Below are 25,894 nucleotides of genomic sequence, written 5' to 3' on the forward strand. Positions count from 1 at the left end.
GAATCGCTTAATCAAAAATATGAAACGAAGAGCAAAATTTTCACTGATCTCAATTACCGAACACATGTATATGATAAACAAAAACAAAAAAGTGCGGCCTACGGCTTTGCTGCATTTCTGTACCTGCTGAGAAAACAAACAAACAAACAAACCCTACATCATACGGTGTATCCTTGACATCTAAAGAACGGTTACAAATGTAAGAGCAATAGACGAACAACCTGAATTTGGGTACAGCAGTTATTCCCCGCTTCCATCCTAAACCAAAAAGAAAGCGCTTCCTTGGCCACCCCAATTCAACCAGTGTGCTTTTCCTCTCTGGTCACCACGGAAGTCCTATATAGTAGCTTGCTTCTACAAACCCACAGATGCCTGTCTGCAAAACAGCCCTGTTGCCTAGAGGACCAACATCAATGTGAGGACCATTTCCTCTAGATCGCCCCTGTGTTCTTTTTCCTGTCTTGGGAATGCTTATTCTCTCCTCTGGAGGACCATTGCCTAGGATTTGGCCAAACTACCAATTACTAATATCAAAGTCCTTTTTATTTTTCACAAACGCTGTTCCCAGCCACCGAAAGCCCCCGTCCACTTCTCACCGCGATCTGCACCCCGGGGCAAACCAACCTCGGGCACTCAGGCAGGTTCAGCCGCTTGCCAGCCCCGCGCCGGGTGCGGACATTCAAGAAACCCTCCCGAGCGAACGGGCGGAAAGCAGCGTGGGTGGAGGCGGGAAGAGGGGACACGGAGGAATCCCACAGCCGGACCGCGGCAGCAGCAAGGACCCGGGCCGAGCCACCGCGTCCGGGGCTCCTCCACAGACAATCGCGGACCCCGCAGGCCAGAGCAACGCCCGCTCCCACACCTCGGCCGACCCTTCCGACCCAAGCCCGACCCGGACCCGCACAGGCTCACCTGACGCAGCCGCCGCTCAGCGCTCCCGGCCCACCCACCCGCCAGGCGCGACTCCGGACTGCACCGCGGGGAACGCCGGATCAGCTGATTCACGGGGGCGGGGCATCCGAGAAGGGGCGGAGCTAGAGGAGGCGGGCCTGCGGGGTGGGTGGGGCCAACGGGAGCTGGTGACGGTGTCCGGCAGGAATCAAGATTGCTTGGGACGCAGCAGCGCCTGCAGGCAAGAGAGTGAACTAGGGCGGAACCAATGGTCCTAGGGCGCACTTTAGCGGCAACGGAAGACTTAGGGAACGAACCGGATGGCCTCAGCGTTTCCACGGTAACGGTAGACCGCGCTAGGGGTTGGAGGCTACTGTAAGTGTGGTTACCTCCTCGAAACTGTGAAAGACGCAAGAAAAAAAGAAAAGAGGAAGGAAGGAAGGAAGGAAGGAAGGAAGGAAGGAAGGAAGGAAGGAAGGAAGGAAGGAAGGAAGGAAGGAAGGAAGGAAGGAAGGAAGGAAGGAAGGAAGGAAGGAAGGAAAGAAAGAAAGAAAGAAAGAAAGAAAGATCTTACGTCGTGGAGTATGACTGCATACGTCTGCAAGCCCAGCACTTGTGAGGCAGAGATCAGCAGGATCAGGAATTCGAAGCCAGTCACACAGCCAGCCTGAGCTAGACGAGACTCTGTTTCAAGAAAAATCACAAAAGTGAAAACACGAACTATCTTCAAGCTTCGTTCATAGACTGTTCCCTAACGAAGATCGCTTCTCCCCCCCCGCATGACGTCATGTCTTCACGCGTGTTCGTATGCCGCGCGTCCACCCCAAAGGGTAGAACAGGCGGGAAGGAATGAGTTGTCCTCCGTCACGATTCCCTCGGGGCTCCTCAATATAATTTACAACGTTAAAATGGTTTTGCTTGCCTCACAGTTCCACAGCAATCCGTGCTTGAACTACACCCGTCAGCCCTCCCTAGAACATTACCCAGAACACAGCAAGAGTGAACTCTGCTGCTAGGCAGTGGGCATCGCTGAACCTACAAACTGACACTTACTCAATTTAAGATAGATGCATACTCCGAATCTAAAGTTCCTGCATAAAGGTCCCCAACTGGTGCCTCTAATGTGACTACATTAGGAAGAAGAACAAAGAACTCAGTCCAATGACACCTTTCCACCTACCTCCACCACGAGGTTTAAATAAAAGGCAAGAGATAAGCTCAGGGTGTGGTTCTGCCCATCACAAACACCGTACCTCAGCTCTTGATCTGTCCTGCAAAGCGGACTAACTAGTCGTCTGCTGTTCCCTCTGGTTTCAAGGGGAACTCATCTTTTCCTTCCTCAACAAGAGACACTTGAGGAAATTCTAATTCTTGGGTCCCGCTATCCTATTAGTTTAATAGCCTAAATGAGGGGCACAAGTGTCTTTCCTGAGAATACCTGCACCCCTCTCAGGATGGTCACACAGTTTCAACTGAGACATCCATGTGGCCAAACTGTACTACTGAGCCTAAAACAGTACCATTTGTAGACCGGCGCTCACACTATCTCCTGTTCCCTCCCCCAGGGAACCCCATCTTCACACGCCCTAATCTCTTCCTGAACTCTAGCCTGCCCACCTCTCTCAATAAAAGTGAAAAATAAAAATAAAATCTTCATCTACATTTCTGAGGAAAGGAGACTCCTGAAGGTGAATTTCCTTCCCTTTCCCTAAGTACTGTTGAAAATCTCCCTGCAGCTGAAGCCTTCCTTTCCCACTTCTGGAAAGAGATATTGGGTCCTCCCAAACTAATCCTTCCCCTGTATAAAGGAATCCTTCTAATCCATTTAGAGACTTGCCCAATTTTTTAAAATTCCTCTCTTCCATCTCTCAATTCCACTTCTCATTCTTTCTCTCCAATAAATGAACTGCTGTGGGGGCTGGAGAGATGGCTCAGTGGTTAAGAGTACTGACTGCTCTTCCAGAGGACCCGGGTTCAATTCCCAGCACCCACATGGCAGCTCACAACTGTCTGAAGATCCAGTTGCAGGGGGTCTGACACCTTCACACCAATGCACATAAAATAGTTAAATAAACCATAAAAATATTTTAAAAAATGAACTGCTGTGTTTTCATTTTTAGTTATTTTCTTTCTGTTTTATCTCCTGTGCAGCCTAACGCTCTACCTACTTTTTGTTGTTGTTGTTGTTGTTGTTTTGCTTTTCAAGACAGGGTTTCTCTGTGTTTCTCTGTGTTGGTATTCAGGTGTCTGTATGGGTCTGCCCTTGGGATTCTGATAGGATACATCCTCAATTGCAGCCAGTAAGAGCACCTCCTGTGCACATTCACTATGCTCCCTTTTGAAAGGGCCCTGCCTCTCTCTCTCTCTCTCTCTCTCTCTCTCTCACACACACACACACACACACACACACACACACACACTTTCTTCTTTTCTGCTGCTTCTGTCCCAAGGTCGGTCTCCTTCCCTATTATTTTTATGTTCCCTTTCCCCTAATAAAAAACCCTCCACATGAACTCTGTCTAATGAAGTCTTACTCTCACACACTGCTTTTTTAAAATTACAACACTCTGGATGTTATGGAACTCATTTTGTGGACAAAGCTAGCCTCCAACTCAGAGATCTGCCTCCCTTCTTCCCTCCCAAGTGTTGGGATTAAAGTCGTGCATCACCACCATCTGGCAAAATACTCCAAACTGTTACAGAAACATAAAGGGGTTGGTTTGAGAGAATGGGGGAGGGCTGCTGTGGAGACTGTTCTGAGGACTCTGCTCCCCTTTAAGACTGTATCAGTCTTAGATCTCCAGACATCGTATTGTTCCTGTTTAATGCCACCTCTGCTTCCACTTTTTAATCTCACAGTCTTTGTTGTCACAATCTGCAATCTCTGTTTATTCTGGTCTGCTGAAGGCAGAAGTCACCTACTGTAACATGACGGGGGCCGGCTTGTTGGGGCTTCTGTCCCACCCAGTACCCCAACAGCCAGCAAATCCCAAAGAGAAATTACACACAGGACTCCATAAGGTTATAAACTGATTGGCCCATTGGGTCAGGCTTCTTATTAGTCCTTGTAACTTATATTAATCCATTATCATTATCTATGTTAGCCATAATGGCTCAGTACCTTTTCCAGCGGGGGCAGCTTACATGTTGCTTCTTCAGTGATCTGCGCAGGAGTGGCTGAGAGAGAGCTTCAGCTTCCAGAATACTCCCAGTCTCTTTGCTCCACCCCTACTTCCTGTCTGGCTTTCCTGCCTATACTGCCTGCCTGGCCAATCAGCGTTTTATTAAAATATGATTGACAGAATACAGATAATTCTCCCGCACCAACCTACAGTCCTGCAACAGAGCCATTCTGTGCAATCATTCAAAGAAAGAGGATAGGAACCAGTCAGGGAGACACACACCTTAATCCCAGAACTCAGGAGGGAGAGGCAGGTTCAAGGCCATCCCGGTTCACAGAGCAAATTCCAGAACTGCCGGGGTTACACAAATAAACCCTGGAGAAACAGGGAGGGAGGGAGGGAGGGAGGGAGAAGGGAGGGAGGGAAAGAGGGAGAGAGGGAGGGAGGGAGAGAGAGAGAGAGGATAGGGGCTGGAGAGATAGCTCCAAGGTTAAGAGCACTGGCAGCACACAATTGTCTGTAACTCCAATTCCAGGATCTGACACCCTCACACAGACATACATGCAAATAAAAGAAAAGAAAGAGGACTATATATCAGTATGTATATATATATATATCAGTATATATATCATATATATCATATGTATACTGATCTGCAAGTTAGATCTAGAGACTTATAAATTGTCCAAGTGCTGAGCAATAAGTGACCATTGAGTGCTCAGCCACAATTGGGATGTCTATATCATCATACACACACACACACACACACACACACACACACACACACACGGTGCAGAAGAGAAGACAGAGAATGTAAGAGTCTGAGGATGGGGAAGATTGCTGTGGGAAGGCTGTCCTTTTACATGTATGACTACATGAAGTTTGAAGGGGCTATTGAGGGGGCCAAGAGGAGTTGGAAAGGAGTGGGGGGTGAATATGATCAAAATACACTGAATACAAATAATAGATAAAATATTACAAAAAGGAATGATGGGTAAGAGAGATGCTCAGGGGTTAAGAGCGTTCACTGCTTTTACAGAGGACCCAAGTTCAGTAACAAGCATCCATGTGGAACAGCTCACAGCTGCCTCTTCTGGCCTTCACAATACCTTCATACACATGACATACATTCACAGAGATGCATGAATATACATAAATAAAAATAAACCTTTACAGAAAAGCATGGCCTCCCCTGGAGAAAAATGAATGGACCCCTGGGAACAGGGGTGGAGGAAAAATTAACTCTTCTCATTCTTACACTTAGTCATGCGTTTTTTAAGAAACTTTTCTTCTGAGGATCTGTTTGTTGGTTTGGTTTTAGTTTCCTGAGACAGGGTCTCACGTAGCCCCGGGTGGCCTCAAACTTGCAGTGTAGCCAAGATTGGCCTTGAACTTCTGATCCTCCTGCTCCTACCTCCAGAGTGAGGTGATTACAGGTGTTTTGCACCCCACCCTGATTCAAAGCTTGTGAATGTGAAAAGAGCTGGAGATACAGTGCTTGTCTGTTGTGCACAAGGCTCTGGTTTTGATTCTCCAGCTGTTGTGTTCTGAAGAAACCTCATCGTACTTTAAGACGAGGAACAATGTGAAGAGGGAGACTCCCAGGAGGAGCCCTCAAGTGCCAGGTTCTGAGACCTTTCATGCCAACGCAGGCACCAGTTGAATGCAATAGAGGGACACCAGCCAATGGCAAACGATCCCGATAAACAGCCTTGTCAAGCCATGTCTGAATTCCTGACCTGATTCCTAAGTCACTGCCTGTGGAATGTTTGGTTATGTAGCAATAATTGGAACAAAGGCAGAGTGATGGCTAATAAATAATTATAAAGTAGCATAGTGACCAGGACTTCAGAAGTGGGCAGCAACCGTAGTCACATGCCTGATTTCAACCTCAGCACTTGACTCTGTGACCATGACATGAGTCATGCCAACCTCTGTGTGCCTTGACCTCCTCAACCATAAAATGGGAATGGCAATAGGCCTAACCCATTGGTGAAGTGAGGACAAAATGGTTTTCTGTATGTGGCGTGCTGGAGCAAAACCTGTATGTGACCAGCTATAGCGGTACTAACCTATAGTCACAGCATTAGGGAGGACAGAGGGGAGGATTACAGGTTTGAAACAAGCCTGAACTATACAGCAAGACTTTGTCTCAAAAGAAGTGTGTGCAGTGGGGATGAATGAGCAACTGGGATACACACCTGTAATTCCAGCACTCAGGAGGCACAGGGAGGAGGTCAGGAGGGTCACATACATCACAATCACAAGTGGAGGCTAGCCTAGTTCACATAGTGAAACCATGTCTCAAAGGAGGGAGATAAGAAGGAGGAGGGGATATAAGAACAGGAAAAGGGAGGGAAAAGAGGCAGGTTGTTGATAAGACCAGAACTATGTTCTTTCTCTTCCCAAACTTGGAACTCGAACGGGGGGAGCACTTGCAGTGAAGACAAATGTGGTAGTTTGAATGTAATTGAACCCCATAATCTCATACAGAGTAGCACTATAGACAATGTGGCTTTGTTGGAGTGGGTATGGCCTTGTTGGAGGAAGTGCATCACTGTGGGGCGGGTTTTAAGGTTCCCTATGCTCAGGATACCGCCCAGTGTTTCAGTCAACTTCCTGTTGCCTGCAAGATGTAGGACTCTCAGCTACTTCTTCAGAAACATGTCTGCCTGCACATTGCCATGCTCTCCACCATGATGATAATGAACTGAACCTCTGAACTGTAAGTCACCCCCAATTAAATGTCTTCCTTTATAAGAGTTTCTGTGGTCATGGTGTCTCTCCACAGCAATAGAAACCCTAACTAATGCAGCAGAAGACTTGGGGAAATGCAGAAGGCCCCTGAAGGGGAGGAAGGGAAGATGTTTCCTTGGAGAAGTTTTGTTTTGAAGTATATATTTGTCAATAGGGCAGTAGTCATGGAGAGGGTGTGAGGTGAAAGTGTGGAATTTCCAGATTCCCAGGGCTGGGAGCATAGATCAGTGGCAGAGAGCCTGCCTAGTGAGTGTGATGTTCCAGAGTGAAGGAAAACAATACCCCAAACCCAATACTAAGAAACAAAACCACGTCCAGGCAGTGGTGGTGCACACCTTTAATCCCAGCACTTGGGAGGTAGAAGTAGGTGGATCTCTGTGATTCAAGGCCAGCCTGGTCTACAGAGCAAGTTCCAGTATAGTCAGTGCTGTTACACAAAGAAACCCTGACTTGGAAAACAAAACAAAACAAAACAAAAACATCCACCAAATCACATACATTCTTAATCTACGTGTACGTACATACATACAAACAGCTAAAAAGTAACGTGTACCATTGGGAGGGCAGGTGGCCAGGAAGACAAATGAGAGACAGTGACAGGGAGGGTGGATATGACAGGAATATATTATATGCATATATGAAAATGTCATAACAAAACTATTTTCTACAACTAATGCACACTAGTAAAATAAAAAAAAATGCTATACTTAAAAAAATACCCTGAACTTTAATCTGAAAGAAATAGCAGAGGAATGCTCTACCTGTCTGTCCAGGCACTTTCTGTGAAAAGGTAGAGCTTTTGTTGACTGCTCCTCCCCTTTAAAGGCGACTGTCAGGATGCTCCCAGAAAGGCATGTGACCACTTCTCATTGAATTTAAGGCCTCTGGTTGCTTTATGCTTCCGTAACACAGTGTTTCTTACACTTAGAAGTTACCTTCCTGATGTACTCTCTCAGACTCATTTGACAGGTATGTGGTTTTTCATTCCTGGAAATTGAAGCCAGGGCCTTTGAATTTATCGGACAAACACTCTACCATTGAACTGTATCCTCTTGGATGCAGATTTATGATGTTGTATCTATTGTGTATCAGTTTCTAGACCTTTTGTTTGCACAATAAAACTTCAATGTGGAGACAAAGTAACATGCGGAGGTCAGAAGCCGATTTTGTGGGGTTGGTGCTCTTCCATCCTTATGTGGGTTTCTGGGATCGAACTCAGCTTGTTAGGTTTATGCAGGAAGCATCTTTACCGGCTGAACCATGCCACCAGCCCGGACGAGATGTTTTGGTCCATATTGCACTGAGCACACTTTCCCTTTGACCTCAGGCTACCCGGGCACTGCTTCCCACCTTCTGGACTTCCTCCCTGCACGCCATAGTTTGAAATTTCTGTGAAGCACCTCGTCTTGTCTCCTCCACCCCACTTTTCTCTAAGTACTATAGAATTCACGAAAAATGGCTGTTTCGCTACAAAATATCACAAAAACACCACCTTCAGCATAGAATGATACCACAAATCAAAAACCATTTCTAAGTTTGTCTGGGAATGAACCATTATTTACCTCACTGTTCCAAGGGAAAACAATTTCCAGGTTTCAAATAAATACACTTGCCAATAAATCTCTGAGATGTGTTTTTAGCTTGAAGCTTAATTAATGCTCTAAAAATATTTCTGAAATATTACATGTGAAATTTTTATAACTTCAAAATGCTAGGATAGATAGTGGTTGTCATAAAAAACTAAGAATTGAAAATAATAAGAAAAAGAAGTAGTGCAGATTATAGAAAATATTCAGATATAAGACATTTTATTTAAGTAGAGATAGTTAAATGTTACTAAAAGATGCTATATCTAACTTTTAATGATGAATATGTCATAATGTAGGCCTTTTGAATCTATGACTCAATCCTCTCATATAGCACGTGCTTCCAATAAAATAACATTAGCCTCTGCTTATCTACGTCCAGTTAGTTTTTGGTTTGAGGTAAGTATTAAGTCAGACCTCGTCTTTACCACATCACCTGTGGGTCTTTGTTTCTTGTCTTAGTATCTTCCTGCAAAAAGTTTCATCCATGAGGAAGTGCCCCCGGGTGCCCCTTGTCCAACATCTCAGCCACTTACTGTCTTGGAATCTTTTTAAAACAACGGTCTAAGCTTTTTTGTTTTTGTTTTTAAGATTTGTTTAGAGTTCACTTTCTGTTGCCTTTGGATAAAGATGTAGAATTCTCCAGCACCATTTCTGCCTGCACCCTGCTGTACTCCCAGCTGCCATGATGCTAACGGACTAAACTTCTGAATCCATGAGATGGAGGAGGTGAAGGGTCTGCCAGGGTCATCCAGCCAGAGCTACAGAGTGTTGCCTCGAAGTCTGCTCTTTTTCTCTAGCAGACAGTCAAGTGAAAGGTAGAGAAGGGAATTATATCACTCCTGCTGTCTGGGCCAAGACCAATGTACAAAGCGTTCTCCAGACAAGGCCAACACCTGCACCAGCTCCTGGGAATTCACCATTGGTACCAAATCTCCTGGATCAAGGACACCTATCTACCAAAATCTGGTTTTCTCTGCTCTTGTGTCCCAATTATACATCCGGGCCTCACCTGTACAACCAGGACACTTCTCTGTCCTATCCTTCCTGGCAGTTCATGACTCTTCCCATGACTAACCCCATTCATAGGGCCAATAATAACAAAATATTTTTTCTCCTGGCCACCTGCCTTCTCATCTCCCTCGAGAAACAGCTGCCTGAGGTCTCCAGGATGACAGTAAACTGGATGCCGCTCCAGCCACGCCTCTCGCTGAGCCAGAGACCTCCAACTCCCAGTTCTCCCCTCTCTCACGTTGCCCCGTGCCCACAGGAAGCAGCCAGACTTGAGCCAATGCCTCTTTAACCAAGGAGTCTAAAATGTTAGGTTGAGGAACTTCACTTCTGATTTTGAGCCACCGTCTCCCCTCTTGGCTACCACAGAAGACAGCTTCATGGGGGAACAAACAGAACTGGGGGCATTTAAGAGCTGGTAAGGACTGTATTTCTGAAGCAAGGACATGAACTGAATATTTTGCACAAAGGTTTGAAATGCTTGATTTTTCAAGGTCATTGTTCACGCCTGTACATTTCAGGAGGGCAGCCAGGGTGGTGTGGCCATAGGCGAACATCGCAGCCCCGCCCGCCCTCCCCCTCCTCCTCCCCCTCCCCCCCCCCCCCCCCCCCCCGGTCTGAGTTGATGCTAGCGACTATCAGGCTGAAGATAGTTGGGAGAGTCAGAAAAATTTATGAACAACTGAATAACACAAAGAAAAAACTTAAAAAGAGATGTGTGTAAAGATGAGGAAAGGACTACCTGAGGTGGAATCAGATCAGCTCTGAACTGCAAAGTCTAAGGAAAACTGAGGCGTATGCCAAGATTTGGAGTTTCGAAGAAAAACTTGACCTAGTCAGTTCTCATCCCAGCCACCAGGTGGTGCTGTTGGTACAAGGCTGTCCTCGTCCCAGAACCAGGGTCAGTAGGGGCTCAGACACCCTGGGAATGGGACAGGAGTGGGAGCTTCGTGAGGTCTCACACAGAGTTCCTGGTGATCAGATTTTACCTCACATTTATTTTTGCAATTTGAATTTATTAGTATTTACATACCCCACAACACATGCGTCTTGGAAAGTAGTTATAACTTCCAGTGTGTATCTTAAATAACGTCCTAACCCTACTTTTTAGACTGGAGTGTGCACCGCCGTGTCAAAGGGCTCCATGCTAGGCTGTTCCACTAGGACGGAACAGAAGCTATCGGGCAATGCTAAAGACAACAGGGACGTTTTAAAGCCCAGAAATTAGCAACGTCTAGTGTGCAAACGTATCAGCATTATTGCTTTTTGTTTGTTTAAACATTGTTTACATTGTATGTTCATTCATTTAGTTAGCGTGTGCATGCATGAGCGCGTTTGAACCGTTTGTGCCATCACGCCGCTGCACGAGACTGTGTGCTTTCAAAGCTTACTGAAACCTGTTTGACAAAACCAGGTACTTACGCAGGATAAAGTAAGGTTAAGTGACCAGTGTCTACCTGAGACGTATCTCTAAATGTGTTGCTAGCCTTTAGTCAGATCCGCAGGCAGATGCTCCTACAGGTTCATGCAGGAGAGGTGGTGCTTCCCAATACCAGACAAAGCATACCCGTGTGTCAGCAAAATCCACAGCAACCAGAGAGAAAAAAAACTCAAGTGTCTCTAAAACATATTCTTTCATTAACCGACAATTTCACACAGTATAAAATGTATCTTGATCCTATCCACCTCCTACCTACCCTTTCCTCTCCTCCCGGACTCCCTAAAACACATGGCCCACTATCTCCTCATCTCTATGAATTCGCTGAGTCCGGTGAGACCCGACTGCGTACTCATGGGTACCAGAAGCCACACCCCTAAAGAAAACCGACTATCTTCTCTAGCAACCACCAAACGCCAATAGTTTGGGTTCATTTCATGAGATAGTGTCTTGCTAGGTAGCCCAGGCTAGCCTTGAATTGAGATGATCCTCTTGTTTTACCCTGCCTCCCTCTATTAGGGGCGGGGCCTTGTGAGACCCTCCTCCTCACCCATGAAGGACCAAAAAAAGGCTAGATCTTGTGCATGCAACCACACGTAGGTTCATGAGTGCAATAGCGATGTCATGGCCAGAAGACAGCATTTGCAGCAAGCCTTCCTAGCCTAGGACTCTGATATCCTTCCCACCCTCTTCCTGGATGTTCCCTGAGCCTCGAGGGTGGGTATAGAAGATCCATTTAGGAATGAGCACTCAATAGTCACATATACTCATCTCTGATGAAGGTTGAAAGCAGCACTTACTCGTGGTAAAAAGTTAAGCCTTAGACGATTTAGAGAGTGGTTTGATAACTTAAGCAAATTAGCAAGACGATGGTAGCGGATTCCCCCTAGAAGCCAGGACTTTGGGCAAGGTTTACGGTACCAGGCATGATTTCCCCCATGTGGAGCAGGCCTGATATCCAATCAGAAAGCAGTTGTTTATCACCCTACCCCTTCCCCACCCTTCAAACAGCAATGCCACTACCTCACCAGTGGGCACATCTAGACTGCCAGGTCTGTATTGCAGCATGCAGGGTCTAACGCTGGACTGAAGTCTTTGTCCTCCCAATGGCCTTCCAGTACTGTGAAAGTCAGTCAGAAGAAAGACAGTTTCTGGGGCCGTTCCTGGTTGATTTCTCCAACCTAAGGCAGCCCCTACCTTTCCCATACACACAAAAATAAATAAAAATGTAATTTTTTTTTAAAAAAAGTTAAAGCTGAGCATAGTGGTGAAAATCTTTAATCCCAACACTTGGGAGGTAAAGGCAGGTGGCTCTCTGGGAGTTTGAAGCCAGCCTGGTTTATGTAGAGAGATCTAGGCCAGCTATAGGGATGTAATGAGATCTTGTCTCAAATAAATAAATAAATAAATAAATAAATAAATAAATAAATCCTGAGCTGTTATGTTAAAAATGGAAAATTAAAATAAAATTTAAAAATTGTGGTCTCCAATTTCAGTGGGGACCACATCATCAATTCGTTAAACCAATTAAGTAACCATACATGCAGAGAATGGAGGAAAATGTCTGCTCTTTAGAAGGAAACATTTGTTTTATTTTGTGTGTCTCACTCTGAAGCCCAGTTTAGCCTCCACGGAGCCAATCTTCCTACCTCTTCCCTGGCTCCCTATCATCATAGGATTACAGGTATGGGCCACTGTATCTAGATTATGGTTTCATTTCATCTTTCTTACTGGGAAAAGGGTGCCTTCCAATTTCCCTGTAACTACAGACGCCCCGAGGATCCCTTACAGCCTTAGCCAGGGGGTCCTGCAAAAGCACACTGTTGTGCAAGCCAAGCCATCTGCCGCAGGAACACCTTGTAATCAGACTTTGCTGCCTGGGAAGTGGTTTTGAGGTCATTGCTTTCCAGTCATTCAGCATGTGGACCCACACATACGCCGTCACTTGGCACTCCTGGGCATCCTGCTGTGGTTGAGTCTTGATCAACAACAGGTAAGCTTCTCTTTTGGAGGTGAAGGCCATTATGTGGAAAGAGCCAGAAACAAGGCAGGAGGAATCTATCTATAATCAGGGCAAGGAACGTGGAATGTATTTTTCTTGTTCTACCCTTTGCTAGCCTAGTGCATGCTAAGTAAAGCTATATCTAGCTAACTATACTTCCAGCCCCTGAGAAAATAGAATTTAAAGCTAAACACAGTAACTGGATATTTGACATTTCTGTTCAAGCAGTGCCCAAGCAATATCAAAATTCTGAATTTTGGAAAATGGTCACCTTCTTCGCATATGCTCTTTGTAAAGACCACCAGTTACTCTCTCTTTAAGATGATGGGAGTAAAAGACGCCATGGGAACTAATACCACCAGTTCATGATAGAAATTAAGCACAAGTAAACGGCACATTAATATGCAATAATAACTCAATACACGAAGCACACGTGCAAGCAAAGGTACAAGGGAGACCTAGACACCACGTGTGACGTCCTTCTTTGACGTCAACTTGACTACATCTAGAATTAATCCCAACTCAAGCAACTGATTGAGTTATTTGAAATGGTAAGACCCACCCCGAATCCAGATCATTTGAGGTGTGACGACCCATCTCAAATCTGGGCCACACTTTCTGTTGGTCGCTGTATAAATGACATGAAATGAGGAAGCATTCGCTCTTTGCCTGCTCATCGGTGTCCTTGCTTCACGGATATCACGGTCTGCTTCTTTGGGATTCCAACATATATTGAAAACTAATGGAGGCATGCAGTCTCACGGCTTGAACAACTGCTGGATTCTTGGATTTTCCATTGTGAAGTTACTGGACCACAGCTTGTAAGCCACTCTAATTAGTCTCTCTCTCTCTCTCTCTCTCTCTCTCTCTCTCTCTCTCTCTCTCTCTCTCTCTCACACACACACACACACACACACACACACACACACACACACACCAGTTCTCTTCCTCTAGAGAACCCTGACTCATAAACCATGTGTTTGCAATTCTGCTCAGCGTCAACACATAGAACGCTCCATCTTGCCAGTCCAAAATATGCATCTTTTTACCAAAGATGATATCACATACTCCTGTTTAATGAGACAGTTGCTTACCTATTCCTGCCCTATTAAGAATGTAATGAATCATTTAAATTTAGGAATTATAATGAATAAGAAATACAACCAAACATAGATTTGCGTGTGTGTGAAAATATAGTTTATGAATGTCTTCTCATTAAATACATTTATAAAGTGTAGTAGGTAGTCTTTGGAGAGTTTTATAAATTGTGTTTTCTAAAATTAGTTACATTTGAACTGGACTGAGCTCCCAAAGTCCAGTTAAAGAGTGGGAGGAGTGAGAATATGAGCAAAGAGGTCAAGATCATGCTGGGGACACCCACTGAAACAGTTTTTTAGTTTGTTTTTGATAGAATGCTGGGTCTCACTATCTCATCCGAGCTGGCCTTAAGCTGGAAATCCCCCTGCCTCAGCCTTCCTGCATGTTACAAACTTGAACCACCAGCTCTTTTGTGTTGCCTCCCATCCCCACCCAAGGTCTGGCTGTTTCTCCAGGCTGCCATCAATCTTGCGACAATCCTCCTGCCTCAGTTGCCTAAAATGCTGCTTACAAGGAATGAGCTATCACCTCTGGGTCTTTTGTCTCATTTCTTTACGGCCGGAGTAATTTGATACAGTCATTGCTCTTCATTTTCTTCCTTCACTTAACGATGTACAGTGACGATCAATCACTTGGTCATTAAGTAAAAATCTTGTTCTAGTTTTCTAGTTCTGGGCATTAGTGTTCCATTCTGTGGCGGTTAGGAACTATTTTAACACTTCTGACCACATTTTTCATGTTAGTTGTGCGGAACGTCTGTGATTACCCACGTATTCAATAAAAATCATTAGATCCTATCCCCCACATTGTTAAATTTAATAAAAAGCAGAATGGAAATGGAAGAAATACACAAGCTCTCAGATAAGCACAGTAATTTGAATCTATGACATTTGAGAGAGGAAGAGCAACAGCCAAGATATGATAGAGAAACTAAACTGAAATTATTGATAACCGGTAATTTTATTATATATATATATATATATATATATATATTTGTGTGTGTGTGTGTGTGTGTGTGTATGTATGTATGTATGTATCTCCAGGCTATGGATAGAGAGAGAGAGAGAGAGAGAGCCTGGATATAGCCCACACACCTGTAATCCCAGCCACACTCAGAGGTGGAGGCAGGAGGATCAGGAATTCATCCGCACCCTTGGCTACATAGCAAGTTTAAATCCAGTCTACACTGCATGAGGCTTTCTCAAAACATCAACTCGATAGATAAATAAATAGTAAATGAATGAACGAACGAACAGAGGCTACCACTGTTCCTAACCCAGCTTTCCGGGAAAGAAGACTGAAGAGAGAGGAGGAACAGTAAATGCGAGCCCAGAATAACAGGAGGGGAAGGAAGAGGGCGATGCAGGCAGGGCTAAGCCACCCTGAGCTGGCCTGAGGGGTCTTGCTGCACAGTTGAGCGACCTGGCTCTGGAGCTGCAGTCTGGGTCAGTCAGTTTAGGCTGGTGGCAGGCTCAGGGGTTTCTCGCTGTCAATCAACTTCTCTTGGGGGAGGGGGGGTGGCAGCGACAGTGCGCATGCCTGGGGCGGGCTGGGCCTCCTCTGGGACATCCATCAGACTGCAGAAGGCCTCAGGCTAGTCGGTCTGCGGCACAAACTGCTCTGACCTACAATTTGCCAGGAAATTATCGCAATCCCCGTCCTTATCAGACGGAAGTCTTTGGTAACAGAAATGGTCGCTTTGGACACAGAGCTAGAAAACATCTTAAAAGGTCATCTGATGTTTTTCCTCGAACTTCAGCAAACCATGAATTATTTAATCCTGACAGATATTTTAGGTTCCCTTCAGTAGCGCTCTCTAGTACATAAACGGCAATTTAAACCTAAGTAATAAGCCATCTACACCCCTCCACACACACATATACAAAAAAAAAATTAACAGAAAAAGTTAGATATTCTATTCAAGCATATTTGTGAGCTAACACAAATGCTGGTCATTTACAAAATTTTAAACTTATTTGGTAGGGTATGCCACCTATAATTCTGGAAATTGGAAGACTGAGGTAGGAGGCTTGCCACAGGTTGAAGTACACTGTGAACTACATAATGAGTTCCAGGCTACAGAGTAAAACACTTTCCAACCTACATACACACACCAATCTAAAATTTATGAAACTACCTTAACCTGGGTCTAGAACATAGGTTTTATTTTGTTTTGTTTTTTTAGTAAGGTCTTAATGTGTAGTCCAGGCTGGCCTCAGACTTAGGATCCTTCTGCCTCAGGTTCCAAAGTCTGCCACAGACTCCAGGCCGGTAACCCCATATCCAGTTAGGATGTAATTTGTCTGTGATAAAGTCCACAATCTTCTTTGAGGAAAGAGCTAGCATTTCTTTAATTTTTAAAAAATATTTCAGTGTCTTAATTAAGTGTATACCATGGTGAGCTCAAAGGAAACTGGTCAAAGTCAGTTCTCTCCTCCCATCTGTGGTTCTAACGCTGAACTCAGGTCAAGCGTCTTGGTGGTGGGAACATTTACCCAATGAACCATTTCAGCAGACCCAAAATGAACATTTCTGATAAAATGTATTACAATGAATAAGTGGAATGCATTATGACGAAAAAGTATCCCTCGGTTGTATATCAGTCAAGAATTAACTGAATTTGAGGGGTAACAGTCTTCCTATCTTGTCTTTGTTCTGTGTGTGTCATTGGTCTCTCTTTATAAATGTCTCAATTTTTAGTAAATCATTGGCTAGACTTGCCTTAGATCTTATGTAGCAAATTGTTTCTCTTTTGCCTTTGTCTTGAGATACTCTGTAGCCCAGGCTGGCCTCTAATTCAATCTTCTTGCTTGTTTCCCAAGTGCTAAAAACACAGGTTTGGGCCCCATACCTTACCTTCTTGTAGAAATTTTGAAATAAAACTTAAAATGCATGCTCAAGATTAAATCCCATAAGGTTTAAAACTTAATGTCCGAAAGTTCACATGTTAGATATCCATAATACTGTTGTAATAATAAACATAGCTCTTTTTCTCAGCGAAATTTTTGTACATGTAGTCAACATCCTGTGGTTGGCATATTACAGTGGCAATGATGTTATGAGTGCCTCACAGAGCAAAAGTTCCACCCAAGATCACAGACTGCAAAGCAGTTTGATCCAGATTCCTGGAAACACCAAGTACTAATATGGTGTTTACATACGCTAAACACTAACTACATGTATATTAAATGAACAAAGGGATGGGCGAAATGAGAAGATACCTTATGCACATGCAAGTAGTGTATATGCGCGTGTGCACGCGCGTGCGCGCACACACACACACACAGAGAGAGAGAGAGAGAGAGAGATTCTCTCTTCATTTGAAAAAGAATCTTTCTACATAGTCCAGGCTGGTCTTGAAGTTGCCACCCTCCTACTTCATCCTACAAAGCACTGAGACTACAAGTGTGCACACACCTGACTCAAACCGCTCTCTCTATCACTGATTCTCATCACTATTTGTGGCATATTATCAACGTCGGTGTTTATTACATAGTGCCTGAATAAATGAGAATGCCTGTAGCCTGTCAGACTAGGAGATGCACTTTAACTTGGAGGCAGAGATGGAGCAGGAAGCCTCAGCTTCCTTCCCATCCTTCCATTCTGTGGTTACTTTGACTCTAAAGGTCGCCTAGATGGCAAACTTCTTTTAATGTTAGAAAACAAACCTGAACCGTGTGGCTCACATCTGCAATCCCAGAACTGGAGGGACTGAGACAGGAGGATTGCCTCAAGTTCAAAGATAGCTAGCTGGGCTCTTGTGGGAGACATTGCCCCAAAAGAAAAAAAAAAAGTTTGAAAACCATGAAAACCAAAGAGGTTTTCAGATGAAAGGAAGGGATGAAATGTTCCTGAGTTGACCCTTTTAGTACAAGGGGAGTCCAATAAACACGTCAATGCGAATTCCCGAAAAGCAAGTACAGCCACAATACTGACTCGAGGCCGGAGTAAGTGCAGTCAATGTACCCAGTAGAATTCTCTCCAGGAAGAGCCTTCTTGCTTTCCGGTGTGCACATGCGAACGCCAGCCGCTGCGGTTTTGATGCGTAGCTCCTTGCGCTGATAAAAGCAAAAACTGCTGAAGTCATGAGGCTGCTCCAGACGGAGCCCTCGTGTGAGTCATGCCAAAGCTCCGCTCTGCTGACCTCTGGCAAAAAAAGGGAGCGAAGGAGGACGGGAGAGGCGGATGGGGAGACTTTCAAGTGCGGGTTTTCTCCTTGAACCTGGACTATTATGGGTCAGGAGCTGTGTGCAAAGAGGCTACAGCCGGGATGCAGTTGCTACCACCGTTCGGAGGGAGGGGAAGCGCACAGCTGTCGGAGAAGCCAGCCTGGGAGTGCCGAGGCTGCTGCGTTCGAGGTATTTGTATCCCGGGAGGAACATCTTTCTTTATTGGTAAACCAAGAAATTCAGACAGACGCTCCCTTCTGCAGCAGGGTCTGAGTCCTCTGTGGTAGGTCTAAACTCATAAAAAAGAGAATTCTATTAAAGTCACAGAGGATTTATGGCCGTAGTTATCAAGTTTTGGGGTGTGCTTGTAAACCAGAAGAGGGGAGTAATCTTTGGCTGTGGTCTCTTTTGACTTGAAATAGAGAAAGTGGTTCTTCTCTGGACATCTCTGAGCCACTAAATGGCAGGGCTGAACTGTAGAGGGCAAGCTGCCATACTGGTGGGTCCATCGGGGATTCTCAGTTTCAGTAATTAGCTCCTGATTATTAGCAGCGTCTTACTAGATTATTCTAAGGTATTACATTAAGTATGTAGGGAAGCGGTTGGACATGGGGGAGACTGAGTTAAACGGAGAAATTTGAAAACACTCATCAAGGAGACTGAGGTAAATGATGCAGGCGGAGGAGAAATTTGGTATTTCAGTGATCGGTATCATGGTGGTCTCTAAGGGATCTGACTTTCAGGAGAGGAGGAGCTTAGAAACAAACAAACAAACAAAACAGGCAAACAAAACCGAGAAAAGGCTTCGCCAGCCACCAAAATTTGATTTTATACACACTTTGCTCCTGTACTTTCTTTTCCCTCTAGCTAACAGACAGAGACGGAGCATCATGTTCCACAGCTTCACTTTACCCCAGGGCACTCCAGGCTGCCAGTGGCCAGAAGCTGGAGAGGAAAAGACCACGGAGCAACAGTGATTCCTTCCAGGAAGAGAATCCGAGGCAGGGGCTGCCATGGGTGAGTGAGCCACTGACAGTCATCAAGAAGGATTTCCAGAGTGCTTGTCTAGGGAAGCTGGCCCTCGCCTTCCAGGGATGCCTGTGTGGGTCACCCCCCCCCCACTACTGTCTAATGCCCCTAGGGAAAAGACAATAACATTATTTATTAGGTGCTCTTTCTGTCTTCCCCCCCCTCACCCCCACCCTGTAAGCAGAAGAAGAGCCTCCCCTTTGGGGCAGCCTCATCTTACTTGAACTTGGAGAAGCTGGGTGAAGGTTCTTACGCCACGGTTTACAAGGGGATTAGCAGGTGAGTCCCTTGTCGAAGATTGTAGATGGGGGGTGTCTCCTATTGCATTATAAATTTCCGTCGACATATCACAGACATTCACAACCTTTGGAGTTCTGTTGGGACAGCTAACAGGAAGGAGATGTGATTTTTAACAGCCCCGGAAACAGAACAAAACAAAAACAGTAACAATAACAACAACAACAAAACCCCACAACAACACAGCTCTTGTCTAGCTAAAATCAACCGCTGGAGAAGGCAGACTTTCTTCTCTGACTGAAAGAACCCTTGCCAGCTATAGAGAAACCCAGCTGGTCAGGTGTCTCTAGAGAGTGTTTCTCGTCTCTTCCTAAATCTCCAGTGTGGATATGCAAAAGCTACGCCAGCATCTTCTGCAGCTGTGAAATGTACAAAATGGCTGGGGAAAAGAAGGTTTATCCAAAGCCCAGATACCAGTTCTGAGACAGAATTCTGGTCTTTCTGGTTGCCTTCTAGTAAGGGTAAGAAAGGTAGAAAACTTTATCCCTTAATTTACGGTATTCCAATAGACAAAATAATGACTTAATGGTAGTCTTATTTTAAAAGTCCAAATCTGATAAAACTAAGTATTGTTATTTATCTTAGAATTTGTATATTTGTTGTTGTCTTTGTTAAAATAAGATTACTAGGAAAATACAATTTCATATTTATTGTATAGAACCAGGATTTGATCCATGACTATAGATTACCCTAGGAGCTAATAATATAAAATATTTCATTCAAGAAACTCAGCTTAGTAATAGGATAAAAGTGCATTAGAAATGCTTCCCAACCTGAGTTCAAATCCCCACAACCATGTAAAAACCCAGGTGGAGCTAGCATGCCTATAGCCCCGGTGCTGTGTGGAGGCAGTAGGGTCAATTGAGCTTGCTAGCCACCGGACTACTTTAGAGCCAGCACGAGACCTTGCACAAAAGACTAATATATGTATTATATATAAGAAAAAAGTCATTTATTTCTACTGTATATGATATATCTCAAAAGGATTATATACATGCATATATATGTATATTGCATAGAAGGGGGAGAGAGGATTATAATATAATAAATAAAAATAAAAACTGGCCTCAAACTTCCATTAAAGCAGGCCCAGGTAAATATCCATATACTAAGAAGACGGATGAGGAGGGGTAGTGAAGGTACCTATAGAACAACCTGTATTCTACAGTCCTGTTTAAGAAAATAAAATAAAATAAAATAAAATAAAATAAACCCTTAGTGCTTCTATAGATTGAAGCATACCCAGAAGAGTCTGAGGACAAAACTTGATTTTTAGTGATTGAAACTAGATGCTCTCACAAAGACCACACTTGTGTTGTAAAAGCGCATCTTCAAGTAACTCAAAGAGCAGGTGTGGTGTCATGTACATACCCACAGTCCTCTCATTCAGGTGGTCATAGTAAGAAGACTGAAGGTCAGCCAGGGCAGAGTGAGATTTTATCTCAAAAACAAAAAAACAGAAACCAGAAAAAAAAAAAACAAAATAACAAAACTATCATAGTTGTTCTAGCCAATAAAAAAAAAAAAAGACTGAGACCAAAAATTATTTTTTGGATTGTAGTACAGTCTTTCTAAAGAGCCGAAGGTAATCCACCTAAGATTGTCAGACCTAGAAACACACGGCAATCATGTGATCAGTTACTTTTGTGTCAGAAATAACTATTTAGAGAATAATTAGGAAAATTACTCTCACAATATCAACAAAAGTATGATGTCGGCATTAAAACATACAGGATACATAAAGAGTTGTTATGGTACATAAAAGACTTACACCAGACAGTTTGTGTGATCAGCTGAGTATTTTGTGCTGTGAATATTTGCTATGACCCACGCCGTGTTTTACCTGCTAAGAAGACTTCGGAAAACCAGAGACAAATACTTCTGTACTTGTGGAGTGTGGGAGGAGCCCAAGACGATAAACAAATTAATAAAGTAGTGATGGGAATGGAACAGGGGCAGCGAGGCAATCGCGATTTTATAAAGAGCGGCGAGAAGAGGTCTCGCCGAGAGAGAAAGGTTTGGACAGGGAATCTGAGGGAGGTGACGATGAACTAGATGCAGGGACACAGAGGACAACTCCAAGCAGGGGAAAACAAGTTTTAAAAAAATCGCTTTGTCAGAATCAACCCCAAGGTTGGAGGAGTAGGAAGGGGGTGAGGGCTGGGAGGAGCAGGCGGGAGAATGTGTGAGGCAGTGGATTCCAAGGCAGTTGCAAACACAGGACAGTCAGAACCTGACACTGTAGAGATGGCATTGGCTCTCTGACTTCTGGTTTTGATGTGTACCAACTAAACGTGCCCCCCTGAAACACTTAGGGAGCTGGTGTTTAGGCCCCACCCTGACCCCTGAGGATCCAAATTCATGGATGCTCAAATCACTTACAAAGGATGGTACAGTATTTGCATATGGCGCCATACGATAGAAATGCTATGCAAATAGCCGGATGTTGTGATGTGGAGGAAATGATGAGAAAAGGAATGAATGTATAGTCAGTACACATTCAATGCACAATCAATATTCTTCCCAAATATTTCCAGTCTGTGATTGGTTGAACACACACACACACACACACACACACACACACACACACAGTATCCACAGACACAAAGAGCTGGTTTTATAGTCTAAGTACAGTTAAAATTGTGCAGCACACGCATAAAAGATAGATCAAAGACTTTTTTTTAAAAAAATCAAGGTCTTTCTAATATAACCCTAGCTAATCTGAAATTCAAAATGTAGACCACGCTGCCTTGAACCTATGATCTTCCTGTCTATGCTTCAGTACTGGGATTACAGCACACACCACCACACATGACAGAAATGTTATTTTAGAAAGCTCTGAATATGTGCAAATACAAGTAATCAGTAAAGTTTACTAAATACACATGGTGACCTTTCAAGTCAGCAGGGAACAGAAAATGTTCCCCCAAACAGCGCTGGGACAGTCAGCCTTTTTGAAAATTGAATGTAGAATACAGTGGCCATGTGGTGGTGGCGCATGCCTTTAATCCCTGCACTCGGGAAGCAAGCAAAGACAGGTGGATCTCTGTGAGTTCAAGGCCCACCTGGTCTACAAGAGCTAGTTCCAGGCAGGACAGGCTCCAAGGCTACAGAGAAACCCTGTCTCAAACAAAACAAAACAACAACAACAACAACAAAAAAAACAATGGAGGAAAGATTTAAATAAACAAGAAAATACACAGTAGTTGGTCAGAAAGATGAGGTGGGTGCACCCTTGAGGCTGGGGAGATCTGTTTATGCATATAAGATTCGACATAGGGGGATGGAGTGACCACGGTGCCCATCCGTCCACCGGTGTGCCAGAGAGCACCGACCCCAAGACACTTCAACGAGGGTTTCACTGAAACAACTGAAGTCCAATGGATGCTGGCAACCCTGGACAAAACCAACTTCCTTTACAATAGATGCCTTCAGCCCTGCGAAACTGCCTGTGTGTACCATGGCTACCCAAGAGCAGAGGGAATCCTGAAGGCGCACAGCGTTTCTAAACATATTTGACAAAAAAGTTGTTGTTGTTGTTGTTGTTGTTTGGGGTAGGTGGACTAGTTTTACAGAGTCATGCTCTCAAGAAAATATTCTGGGAAATTAGTATTTCCCGCATTAAAAAAAAAAAAAGTTAAGCTCGAATCTTGAAAGGCAAGTGAAAGCAAGCAGTAAAAATCTATGTAAAACGTTCCCATAAAAGGGCAAGGAAGGGACAAAATAAACAGAAACGACCGGGGAAAATGCAGTTCCAGATGTAAAGAAAGTGAAATTAAAAAATGATATACACATAGGCCAGACTGTAGAGGTAAAAACAAAACTAAGCTTCTCCCACCCCCTGATGAGGGATTTGGCACAGTGGCGTGGGCATCAACGGAAGAGTTTCCAAGGAAAACCTGCCAAAACCAGGGCACAAAATTAAGTGGTATTGAGTTATAACCCAAAGAATAAAATATCTATGAGTCGCTGCTGCTACAAACGAATGGCTCAATAAATTAATAAATAAGAGAGGAGAAATAAATCTCCCATGCAAAAGAATTCCAGATTTCTTACACAGGTCTACTCGGTCGGAAGAGGATCTCAGTGGGTCTGTGCCCAAAGTGCACGTTACACTTAGTGATGTTGATTCTAAGACAGTCACTTTGCAATAGACAGCCAACGAGTGCTACCTCAGACAGGCAGTTACGGTCAACATCCAAAGACCCAAATCATGGCCAAAGAGAGCCCCTATAGTACAATATCATCAAGATGGTTCTTAACTGTCCTCAAATTCAGAATCCCAGCTTAGTCTTAAGAGAAACTTCAGGGAAAATATCTAAGAAAGGAACACTCTACGAAGTTCTTAACCAGCATGCCTCAGGACCATCAAGGTCACCAAACCCAAGGAAAATCTGGCAAAGTGCACAGCCAAGAGGACCCTAAGGAGACACAGCAACTCAATGTAGTCCTGTATAGCATCATGGGCAATAAGAAGGTCATGAAGTAAAAGCTGAAGAAATCCTAATATGCTTTAATGACATTGCACCAATATTAGTTCATTAATTATTATCATTATTTTACACTAGTTTAGTGTTTTGGTTTGTTTGTTTTGTTCCGTTTTTTTTGTTTGTTTGTTTTTGTTTTTGAATTGAAACACATGAAACACAGATTCATGAGTGTCAGTTCTGGCTGGCCTTCAAATGTAGCTGAGGATGACCTTGAACTCCTTGATTCTCCTTCCTCCATCTTCCAAGTGCTAGAATTACAGGTGTGCTAGGTGTGGGTCATTGTGCCCAGCTTGGTTCATCAGTTGTAAAAGCTTTGCCTTGCTAAGTAAGAGTCAACAGTAGTAGAAACAGAATGTAAGGACATGGAAACTTCCTCTACTACCTTCTCAATTTTTCTAGAATTCTAAAATTGTTCTCAAGAAATGAATTTTAAAGCAAAACCCAAATAAAATGAAAAACTATCACGATCATTTCTATAGCTATATCTTTTCCCACAGCCCCCATTATTTCCTTAAAGGAAACAGTCTCCTGCTAGCCCAAGCTAGTCTCTGGAACTCACCACGTTGACCAGTCTGACATTGTAACAACCTTCCTCCTACCTCAGCCTCTCAAGGGTTAGGGTTACAACAGCAGCCACCATATCCATCATAGTATTCTTAAAATAACCCCAAACTGTAATTTATAAGAATTTGGAATTGGCAGAACACACTGTGGTGTGTCTGTATGATAAAATACATTATCTGTATGATAAAATACATTATCAAATATCCCATTTTGCAATAGTAAATAACAAAATCAGGCATGGTGGCTTATGCCTATAACCCCAGGACTTGAAAAGTTGAGGCAGGAGAATTGTTATAAGTTCAAGGCTAGCTTGTTTATTAAAAACATCATGAATGATAAGAGAAAATGTGAAACCGAGAGAGAACAGATTATTGAGAGTGAATCTCTCTGTATTATAAACAATATGGCCATAAAAATCTTCTTGGATATCTACACTTATCTAATATCAAAACAAAACTATAAATAAGTGGAGAGAAGATGGAGGGAGGAAAAGAAAAGGAGAGAGAGAACAGTGAGACCTAGATAAATCAAACAATACTTTGGAGAATACTGCAGGCTGTTAACAGGCTCATTCAGGAGAATTGAAAGTTGGAAGCCAGTCGGGGCTACACTTCAAGACCCACATCTCCCTACCCTACACACAACAACAGCAACAACAACAACAAAAAGAAAAAGGAAGAGAATTTAGCTGTTGTCTGAAACAAAGTGCAGAGAAATACTAGATTTTGCAAAGTAAGGACATGTTGACTTTTATTTGAAAAGTATGTCCCCAGGGACTCTACAGAGAGTGGACAGAAAGATCAAGGAGACTATATGAAGCCACAGCCAAAGTTAGATGGCAGACAAGCCTGGCTTAAGTGTGCCACAGGGATCAGCAAACACCAGGAGGGAGATGGCCTCTGGACACCTTCCTGCGTACTCTGAATGTCCTATAAAGAAAATCTACCACGCGAATAAAGAGAAGGCTACTGGGAAATCTATGTGCCACATGTTTTATGTGTAATGGCTCGTTGTTTTGAGGAAATTGTAGGTTTATATACTAGGGCTTGTGGAGGAACGCAAGCCTTTGCTCTAGCATCTATGTTTGAGCCGTTGCCTTGGACCATCTCAGTGAGTGTGTGTGTGTCTGTCCTGTCCCTTCCTAGGATAAACGGACAACTGGTAGCTCTGAAAGTCATCAGCATGAACGCAGAGGAGGGCGTCCCTTTCACAGCCATACGAGAAGGTAAGACCAGGAAGAAACGAACCCCAGAGGTTGTTTTGATCGCTAGACGTAGTAAAACCACTGTAAAGGATTCAGTCTGCCCACTCAGTGTGTGATCTCTGGTATTTCTAGAAGTGATATTATAGTTTCAAATTTTGATTTTGTTGCCAATTCCCCAAGATTATTTACACTATCGTGTTAGTGTTTGTTCTTGAAGACAATGTTCAAAACTGCTG

The 25,894-nt window shown here is 43.8% G+C and overlaps 2 protein-coding genes across 4 annotated transcripts in view; one reads left to right on the top strand and one right to left on the bottom strand.

Moving 5' to 3' along the window:
- Positions 1-4,034, bottom strand: part of Als2 (alsin Rho guanine nucleotide exchange factor ALS2) — a 69,522-nt gene extending 65,488 nt beyond the window's left edge. For 2 of the 3 annotated variants that reach the window (XM_087902396.1, XM_087902394.1), the window contains exon 1: positions 913-983. The gene's annotated coding sequence lies outside the window, so the exon portion shown is untranslated. Of the gene's footprint in view, positions 1-912; positions 984-4,012 lie in introns of those variants that run through there. The other variant, XM_087902395.1, reaches the window with a different exon arrangement.
- Positions 4,035-17,992: 13,958 nt separating this feature from the next.
- Cdk15 (cyclin dependent kinase 15) overlaps positions 17,993-25,894 on the top strand; it is a 93,093-nt gene continuing 85,191 nt past the window's right edge. Inside the window, exons 1-4 of the mRNA XM_087902218.1 lie at positions 17,993-18,263; positions 18,942-19,091; positions 19,288-19,382; positions 25,600-25,679. Coding sequence (XP_087758344.1) covers positions 18,138-18,263; positions 18,942-19,091; positions 19,288-19,382; positions 25,600-25,679 — 451 coding nt within the window. The 5' untranslated portion in view covers positions 17,993-18,137. The remainder of the gene's footprint in view (positions 18,264-18,941; positions 19,092-19,287; positions 19,383-25,599; positions 25,680-25,894) is intronic.

This window comes from Myodes glareolus, chromosome 27 (genome assembly GCF_982192425.1).
Source record: "Myodes glareolus chromosome 27, mMyoGla1.1, whole genome shotgun sequence".
NCBI lineage: Eukaryota > Metazoa > Chordata > Mammalia > Rodentia > Cricetidae > Myodes > Myodes glareolus.